This window comes from Triticum aestivum, chromosome 3D, assembly GCF_018294505.1.
Source record: "Triticum aestivum cultivar Chinese Spring chromosome 3D, IWGSC CS RefSeq v2.1, whole genome shotgun sequence".
NCBI classification, from domain to species: Eukaryota; Viridiplantae; Streptophyta; class Magnoliopsida; order Poales; family Poaceae; genus Triticum; species Triticum aestivum.
This window is the reverse complement of record NC_057802.1, coordinates 112,410,411-112,420,417: the sequence shown is the minus strand read 5'-3', so window position 1 is coordinate 112,420,417 and position 10,007 is coordinate 112,410,411. Positions and strand designations below refer to the sequence as shown.

Genomic DNA, 10,007 nt, shown 5'->3' with positions numbered 1-10,007 from the left:
TCAAGCCTCGTGGCACTCGCCAAATACATAAGCGAGCCAATAATCTGAGAATACCTCAGTTGATCTCTAGCAATCCGTCGATTCTTTCGAAGCAACACACTAGCATCATATGGAGTTGGAGAAGGCGTGCAGTCGCTATACCCAAAACGACTCAAGACCTTTTCCACATAGTGAGACTGAAGCAGTGTGATCCCACCATTCTCATCTCTCAACAGCTTGATGTTTAAGATAACGTCAGCTACTCCTAGATCCTTCATCTCAAAACAGCGAGATAAGAAATCCTTAACCTCCTTGATTAAATCAAGTTTGGTTCCAAAGATCAATATGTCGTCGACATACAGACAAAGAATAACTCATTCGCCCCCACCATGGAGATAGTACACACACTTGTCACCATCATTTACTACAAAGCCGACAGCAGTTAACGTTCTTTCGAACTTCTCATGCCACTCCTTAGGAGCTTGTTTAAGGCCATATAAAGACTTTAATAACTTGCACACCTTTCCTTCCTGACCAGGTACTACAAAACCATCTGGCTGATCCATGTAAATTTCCTCCTTCAACTCTTCATTGAGGAAAGCCGTCTTGACATCCATTTGATGAACAAGAAGACCATGTGAGGCAGCCAGTGATAGTAGCACCCGAATTGTGGTCAGTCTAGCCACGGGTGAGTAAGTACCAAAGAAGTCTTCACCTTCTTTCTGGGTATAACCCTTAGCCACAAGCCGTGCCTTGTACTTTTCATTCGTACCATCAGGTCTAAGCTTCTTCTTGAACACCCACTTACATCCTACAGGTTTGCACCCATAAGGACGGTCAGTGATCTCCCAGGTTCCGTTAGCTAAGATGGAATCCATCTCGCTACGAACAGCTTCCTTCCAGTAGTCAGCATCAGGAGATGCATAGGCTTCTGAAATAGTCCTGGGTGTGTCATCCACAAGGTACACAATGAAATCATCACCAAAGGACTTTGCAGTCCTTTGTCTCTTACTCCTCACAGGAGTTCCATTGTCACCCTCAATAGGATTCTCAACGTGTTCCATCGCAATGGTGGGTTCAGGAATTACAGCGAATTCCTCACTAGATGGAGTAGGTATCTCCTGGTTTGATGAACTCGACATATCCTTCATAGGAAATATGTCCTCAAAGAAAGTCGCATCATTCGACTCCATAATCGTACCAACATGCATGTCGGATACCTCAGATTTTCTTATCAAAAATCTATAGCCAACGCTATGAAAAGCATAGCCCAGAAGAACATAATCCACGGTTTTTGGTCCAAGCTTGCGCTTCTTGGGAATTGGTATATTGACTTTCGCCAAACAACCCCAAGTACGTAGGTAAGAGAGTTTCAATCTTTTCCTTTCCCATTCCTCAAATGCAGTCATGGTCTTATGCTTTGTGGGACTCGGTTTAGGACATGACACGCAGTCATTAGCGCCTCCCCCCACCATTCCTTGGAAAGACCCGATGTGTCTAACATGGTGTTAACCATATCAGTTAGAGTTCGGTTCTTTCTTTCGGCTACCCCATTTGACTGAGGTGAGTAGGGAGGCATGCTCTCATGGATTATACCATGTTCCGCACAAAACATATCAAATTCATTGGAAAAATACTCTCCACCACGATCGGACCTAAGCCATTTAATTTTTCGATCAAGTTGGTTCTCTGCCTCGGCTTTATAGTTTTTGAAGAAAGTTAAAGCCTCATCTTTTGATTTCAGAAGATACACATAACAATATCTAGTGGAGTCATCAATCAACGTCATGAAGTATCTCTTTCCACCTTTTTTCAACACGCCATTCATCTCACAAAGATCAGAATGTATAAGCTCTAGTGGCGCCAAGTCTCTTGCCTCTGCAGTCTTATGGGACTTGCGAGGTTGCTTAGCTTGCACACATACTTGGCACTTAGAGCCTTTGACAGTAGAGATTTTCGGAATTAAATTCATATTGGCTAGCCGCGTCATGCAACCAAAATTAATGTGACAAAGTCGTGAATGCCAAATATCAGACTCATTATTGTGGCAAACATTATTAATAACTTTAGTGCAAATATCTGACAAAGACAGGCGGAACAAGCCTCCGCTCTCATAGCATTTTCCAACAAATTGTCCATACTTAGAAATTACAACTTTATTGGATTCAAAAACCAACTTAAAACCATCTCGACATAAACGGGAACTGCTAACGAGATTTTTATTGATGGACGGCACATGATGAACATTCTTCAGACGCAATGTCTTCCCCGAAGTAAACTTCAGATCGACCGTACCAACACCTCGAACGATGGCATGTGACCCGTTCCCCATCAGCACGGGTGAAGTCCCTGTTGCTTGGTAAGAAGAAAACATGGAGGCGTCAGCACAAACATGTACATTGGCACCGGTGTCAATTAACCAATCTGGGGATTGAAATACTGAAAGGATGGTAGGAAAAATATCGTACCCTGATTCTTTCATATCAGTATCACCGATGACAACATTAGCGGACTTGCCGCTCTTCTCATGTTCGCGCTCCTCAAAGCGGTTAGGGCACTTCGGAGCCCAGTGATTAGGATCACCGCAGACATGGCAAAGTCCCTTCCCCTTCTTATGATAATTCTTCTTGAAGTTGGTAGAATGTGATGCTTGTTCTTTGTATCAAACTTGCCTTTGCCCTGAGTTTTGTTCTTGTTGTTTTTGAACTTGTTGGGCTGGAAGTTCTTCTTCTGTACCATGTGGGCACTAGAACCTCCCTCAGCAACTCGAGCACGTGTGTCCTTTGCTCTCGCCTTCTCTTCAACATCAAGAGTACCAATGAGATCCGCAACGGAAAACTCCTGTCTCTTGTGTTTCAGGGAAGTAGCAAAATTGTTCCACGAAGGTGGAAGCTTGGCAATGATGCCTCCAGCAACAAATTTGTCCAGCAACACACACTTGAAGTACTCAAGTTCTTTTGCGAGCGATTGTATCTCATGAGCCTGCTGTACAACAGGGCGCTCATCAGTCGTCTTGTAGTCATAGAATTGCTCCATGACATACAGCTCGCTGCCGGAGTCCGAGGCACCAAACTTCGCCTCGAGCACATCCCACATGTCCTTGCCGTTGTCAAACGACATATAGGAATCCACAATGGAGTCATCAAGAACACTCAGAAGAGCGCCTTTAAAGAGGGTATCGATCTTCTCAAAAGCTTCCAGCTGTGCTGGATTAAGATCGCCCTCAGGCTTGCCCTTGGTGGCGTAATAGCAGCCCATGGTCTGAAACCAGTAGACTGCTCTTGTGTGCCACCTCTTATATAGCGCCCCCTTAAAGGCAGGCGGCTTCAGATGCGCAGCAAAACCACACGGAGTAAATTGCCTATAATCAGGTTTTTGGATTGTTGGAAATATGAGCAAATTACTACGAGATGTAATCCGAATAAATAGGAAATAGATCATGACAGCAATAGTAGAGATTAAACTAATCATGCGAACTAGGATAGCAGATGAATAGATCACATCTAGGGCACATACTAGAAACATGAATTCTACCACGATCTCAAACAGGAAGGATAGAATCACATACGGTGCAGTGGGAGCAGCACCGCTGGCGTTGACGTTGTCGCCCATATCGTCGAGGATGAGGTTGCCGAGGTCGGGGAAGAAGTCATCGTTCGCGAAGTCGTCGCTGCCAGCAGTCGCTCCCCAAAAACCTGATCGCCCCTCTCCCGTACAGGATCACGAGAGGCGGGGTTCCGGAGGCCTGCTGTCTGCACGCCGAAAGGAGGGATGGAGAAGACTTGCTTGGCGGCGCAATGATCTGGAACGGTGGTGAGAAATCATACGAAGTGGCGGCGGCTAGGGTAGACGTCTGCCTAACTATATAGTGCGGGCCAGGTAGGTCGTGGGAGTAAACCCCACGTCGAGTCGTCACGATCCAAAAGAATCGGAAACGGTTCAGTAATTAACGCGTTCGTTAATTATTAATTAATGACTCATTAATTTTAATATAGACAACGTGCATAGCTCTATCCTCGTCTCAGCTCAATCCCACAACCCGCGGCGCAGCGCGGCGCGGCGAGCGAGGAGAAGCGCGCGTGTAGGTCTCCTCTTCTCATGCTCATACAAGTGGTAGAAGAGCTCACCTTATAAAGAGGTGCAAATCTCTCTCAACTTATGAGGTGGGACTAAACTTTAGCCTCACTCACTCCACCCACATGTGTGCATGAATGGGCCAAGAGAATTTCAGAATTTTAGTTGGGCTTTGGGCCAAAGGCCTACTAGCAAAATTCCAACAAAGTCAACGTCCAACTAGTTTTACCACATGTCAACGAAACTTTTGCAACCTCGCAGGCACAACACACTAATGATACAACCATCGATTCTCAGCCAATGCCCTGACCACAAGCCAGGTGCTCTAACCAAATATTATGTTGCCAAAATCATGCTTCCAATTAAATAACAACGCGAGGGACACCACATCACTAATCCGGCAAGCCATGTCGTGGTTTTCACCCGAAGATAAGATCCTAAAGTGGGAAGAGGTGCAAGATCTCCTCGTTCAGACCTCCAACTAACAAAACAACACCGACAAACATTGAAGTCACTTGCATGGACAAAATGTCGAGCGATACTTCCATCCACATAACTGCGCACATATGACGTACATCATCCAAGACACACCCCAAGACGCATATATAGTACACCTTGGCTTGAGCACCACCAGCATAACCTCCATCTCGGGCATTATGCCCAACCTATAGGCCGATGCTGACGAAGGACACTACCTAGGTCAACACCATGACCAATGCACCTGCCAACTATCGGAGGATCCACATGTGCTCTGCTTGCAGTAGATACCGACATTGAGCAGCCTCCGGGCACACTACCTCCGGTTGGCAAGCTCCTAATCCAAGGGAACCCCCACAAGATCCATTATAGCTCTCCTAGTTTGCAACACTGGTCCTCATCCACGCCTCTGCGCCTCGATAGACTTCAGCCATTGTCATGCCTTATGCTAGTGTCATCGCCTATGCAAGACATGTATATGTGCCGCCACCTCGCACACACCACCCAAAATAACTCACCAACGTTTCAAACATTCATCCTTCAATGACAGGGTGCCCCTTTTATGCCTCCTAATAACGACAACACTGCTTGCACACCTGGTTGACGCACCACCACCTCTTGTACAAAATTTTGCTAGGAAGAATTAACCAGCCCCAACAACTTTGTTAGCAAGGTGCCACCGCTACAGTGACAACAACGAGGGGACACCATTGTCGGTGGTGGTTTATCTCGGGTTCCATTAGTTCGTCCTTCGCCCCATAATAGACCATGCGAGCGAGCGCTCGGGAGGCTTCTTTGAAACCTTTATGCAAGTACATGGTTGTGATGTTAGATCATTTTGTAATTTATATTTAAAGAGAGATAAATCAGCTGACACAATGTCAAACATATATGACTGTGTCATCGCATTACACGCCAATGTTAATATAGATCATGGACAAGTCTATGCATATCATAGTTTTTTATGAAAACATACTTGAATGGGTGTGTGAAAATGTGTGTAAAAACGTTATCTAGCTGGTCAACCTTTCTATCCTACGATGGCAGAGTGCACCCGATCATATCTGAGTTCTCCTCTGCTTTCTATATGTGTTCTTTAGCTTTGCCAATAGTTGTGGTGGAACGGATCAACAAGTAAACTACACATTGCCTATGGAGAAATATATGAAATGGATGATAAAGGCCTTGCTCTGATTGCATGGAACAAAGTGTCTACACCTTAAATTCAGAGAGGACTAGTAGTACCAAGTGTTATCACTAATAACAAAGTCATCTTCTTAAAAATTCATATAAGTGCTACAATAAGGCTAGTCCTCCGTGGAGTGAACTTATTCGGGAAACATATTACAATACCCCCTCCCTCTCTCTCTCTCTCTCTCTCACACACACACACACACGAAAAAGGCAAACTAAAAGGATGCTTCTGGTGGAAATCTCATTTGAAGCTTATACCCAGCTTTAAAGAAGTAGCCTCTTGCTCTCCAACATCATGCCACTCTGTTTTTTTCTGGCATGATAGATGGGTTAATCATCCTCTAGCACAAAAGTCCCCTGAAATGCACTCCTTTGCCATTCATGATAATGCTTCTCTTACTACTTGTTGTAATATTTGGAGACCTAGCAGCATAATTTCACCCCTAATCAATCAAGGTTATAGCCAGTACTTGGAGATTCAAAATTTGCTTGTCCAAAGCCCCTAGTCGGAGAATCAGGATACTTGGGAATACACCTGGAATCTAAGTCCTATTCTTCCATGCAAATGTACAATTTTTATGGGCAACTCTGGAGCTCACCAGTTATTTAAATGGTTGTGGAAATGTGCTAGAAGATTAAAGCATAATTTTCTTATGATTGTCGATGCATGGTAGAGTCTACTTAAGAGGAAGGGTTTTTTCATGAATAGTTATGAGTGCATTCTATGTCAAAAAAATACCGATGAAACTCCTATACATCTTTCTTGGAACAGTAAATCTGCTTTTCAATCTTTGATGACTCTTTACTGCCTGGTCGGCAACTCCCCAAACATATTGCTATGGATAATCAATTATTATAGGTTGTTGGAGTATCTAGATGGGGAGACATGGAAATATTTCCAAGAATGTAACCCTCGAAATTGGCTCATGCAGACACAAGTTCAAATAAGATTTAAATTTGCCGGTCAGAGAATGAAAAGAAAACATCCATCTTGCCTCTAGATTTGGATTGCCACATATCTCTAACAGTCCTGAGTGCTACACAATATCTCACAATATTGCCTAGAACTAGAATTGGATATAGACTTACTACTTTCCCTTTATATAGTTAGCTTTTTGTGTTTTATTTTTATTTTGTTTCTCCTTGTACATATACTTCTTTCTATATTTATAAGGAACTACCGTATAATTATTGTACTCCCTCCATACAAATATATAGTGCCTAGTGGCCTACACCAATTTTTTGAGGTTGCATTTAAACATCAGTTAGAACAATAATACGTGAGATGCATTTTACAAAACGTATAGCATCAAATTCATATGTAAAAGAGTTTCCAATGATATAACTTTTATATTATACATCTCCTATTATATTACTCTTATCAATGGCAAAAACAACCTTAAAAAATTTATTGGTCCCTACATATTTGGATGGAGGGAGCACAGTCCTTGGGTAAAAAACATTTAACCCACAATTTTATCCCCACCCCGCCCCTCTGTGAGGTGATTCCGGGGAGCTCCTATGTCACACTAATTGCATCAAATTGGAAGTGGGACACACAACAGTTCGTATCTGGGCGGGCCCATTGGCACTCACCAAAACAACTTGTGTTTCTACCGCACGAGTAAGAATCTAAAAATAGTGACGCGGTTAAGTATCGAACTCACGACATCAAAGACATGATCACGTGCAGCTAGCAACTCGAACCAGTGCCTGCCAGTGACTAATGGCCAGTGCAAACATTTAAGAACGCACTGCAAACTCAGATTTGAAATATTTTTTTACTCTTTATAATTTATTTTTGAAAATTGCAAACAATTATGAAATTCTGAATATTTTTGAAAATACAAACAAATTTCAAATGTATTTTTGAACAAATTTTGAAATCTAGAATTTTTTTAAATATGTGAACAATTTTTTGAAAATTCTGATCATTTTTTTAAACATGAACACGGTTTGTAAACAACAACATATCTTGAAAGTGTGAACATTTATGAAAACATGAACATTTTTTGAACTTGTGAACAATTTTGAAAAACGGTAACATGTCTTAAAATTTTGGAACAAATTTTAGAAACGTGAACATTTCTATACGCCAACTGTTTTTGAATTTTCAAACATTTATTTTAACCAAGAGTATTTTTGTAATTTTGAACAATTTTTGAAAGCACGAACATTTTTTAAAAATCTTTAACAAAATTTGAAAACATAATTTTTTTTGGAAATATGGGAATATTTTTCAAAATTTTGAATTTTTTTGTAATGAGAATAAAAAATTAAATTTCTGAGATTTTTCCAAAACATGATTGTTATGAGAAATTTGGAACATTTTTGGGAAAAAAGGAATATTTTCTGAAATTTTGAATAAAATTTGAAATTTGGAACATTTCTAAAAAATTTGTATTTATGAAAACGAGAACTGGCCGGCCCTTTTGTGGGCGCCTTGTGCAAAGCTCCGACTATTTTGCAGCAATGTGCAGCGAATAGGGTTTTCCATTCTTCTGTATATGGATTAGTCAACCCTATACAGATTTTACTCTAAACTTTTCAGGAAGTAAATTAACAACATATGAGTTTCTTATATGCTCTCCTCGAAATACAACAAACAAACAAACAAATGGGTGACTTTCGCTCAAACAGAGGTGTTTTGTATGATTGTATCCAACTTGTGCACGCCGTGAACAACGGTCTAACCTACAGTATATGCATCTGTCGCTGTAGCCTTCTTCGAAACTTCGCTGCAATTTAGGAATAGGAAGATCCGGACTGACCTCCTACCCCGATGTTGACCCACGCACGCCCCTTTGCGTATCCGGGAAGCCACCTTGCACGGTCACGATCAAGGTTCCTCCTCCCACGAACAACGCCTGTTGCGGCGGCTCCCTGGCAGAGGATGAGGGGGAGGACGACGACGACTGCGCCGCCACCTCCGCCTTGCCGTTCCCCTTGGGCAGCTCAGCCTCGGCGCGGCAGAGAGGGCAGGTCGTCCTGGAGCGCAGCCATGCGTCGACGCACTCCACGTGGAACGAGTGCCCGCAGTTGGGCAGCTCCCGCACCTTTTCTCCGTCGGCGAGCTCCGACAGGCACACGGCGCAGTCAGCCCCGGCGGTGGCGGCGCCCTCCTTCCGGTACGCGGTGACCGGCAGCGCGGAGAGCGCGGAGGCGTCCAGCCCACGCCGGCCGCTAGTTCCGCCAAACGAGTTGATGGACCGCAGGATGCCGGCGGTGAAGCTGCCGCGGCGACGGCGGCCGCCAGACCGCGCCACTAACACGTACAGCAAGAAGCGGATGAGGGTGAAGAAGATGGTGAGCCCGAAAAGGAGGAAGGCGGCCATAAGCAGGACGCGCCCGTTGAAGCTGTAGTTCTGCTGCCGCGGGTACGGAGCCAGGGGGGCATCTGACGCCGGCGCGCCGGTGAAAGAGGTCCCTGACATGGCAGGATAAAGCTTTCTAGTCTGTACCACAAATCAAGAACCTTAAACAGGAGAAAGGAGAGAGACAATGGCCGGCAGGTTTATAGCAGAACTCAAGTCTGCAAGGGATAATATCTGAGAGCTTACCTTGCAACACGGTGCTCAGGTCAGGTCAACTGATGGTGTCATTGTCAAGAACAGCCGATTGGCCCAGAAAAAAAAAGTCACGGACGGTTGATGCGAGGCTGACATATGGATTAATGGGAACATTTGGTTACCAATTGCAATGCCTGCCGCGTGAGAATGCGCGTGCGACTTGGTTAGGAGATCGATGTGGATTTTCTTCCGAAATTTAAGGAATTTTAGCCGCTGAACTTTCCCGAACCCGAATTGCACAGCAACTACCTGTTAGATCCATGAGAAATTTCCATGTTCCAGACGAAGACACTAGGGGCGTATTTGGTTGCCCGTATCGATTTTAGTTGCGTTGCATGTGATTCTTAGATGGGTCTGGCTGAAAAAAAAACAGCCTACAAACTACCATCTGTGCATACTTTAGTTGCCCGCATATAGGTTAGCCGCATTAGGAAATTAATTTTGACCCACCGTTTGGTTGGCTCGCATTAGACGCATATATGACTCATTGTTTGGTTGCAACCTGCATAAGGTGCTGTCACCACTTCTAAGTGGTGGTGACCTTACCACACACGATTTGAACAGTTTCACTCCTATCTACGAAACAAATTACGGTTCATCCAAGCTACTATCAAATGGCAGTACAGATTATTAAGAACCATCTGATTGAATAGGGGAAAGTTCATCGTCGATGCTAAAGTCCATCTTCCTCTTCTGCTGCTGCTGGTAGTTCTT

At 43.8% G+C, this 10,007-nt stretch overlaps 1 protein-coding gene across 1 annotated transcript; it reads right to left on the bottom strand.

Annotated features, from left to right (window-relative positions):
• Nucleotides 1-4,582: 4,582 nt before the first annotated feature.
• On the bottom strand, nt 4,583-9,268 carry LOC123077746 (E3 ubiquitin-protein ligase ATL41). Its single transcript, XM_044500066.1, has 2 exons — nt 8,496-9,268; nt 4,583-5,332 (listed from the first exon to the last, which is right to left on the bottom strand). The coding sequence occupies exon 1, from the start codon at nt 9,156-9,158 to the stop codon at nt 8,499-8,501; it is 660 nt and encodes a 219-aa protein (XP_044356001.1). The 5' UTR covers nt 9,159-9,268; the 3' UTR covers nt 4,583-5,332; nt 8,496-8,498.
• Between the last annotated feature and the right edge of the window lie 739 nt (nt 9,269-10,007).

What these genes read in the sequence shown, in the direction of transcription:
- LOC123077746 (XM_044500066.1), bottom strand. Translation starts at nt 9,158, where the DNA reads ATGTCAGGGACCTCTTTCACCGGCGCGCCGGCGTCAGATGCCCCCCTG.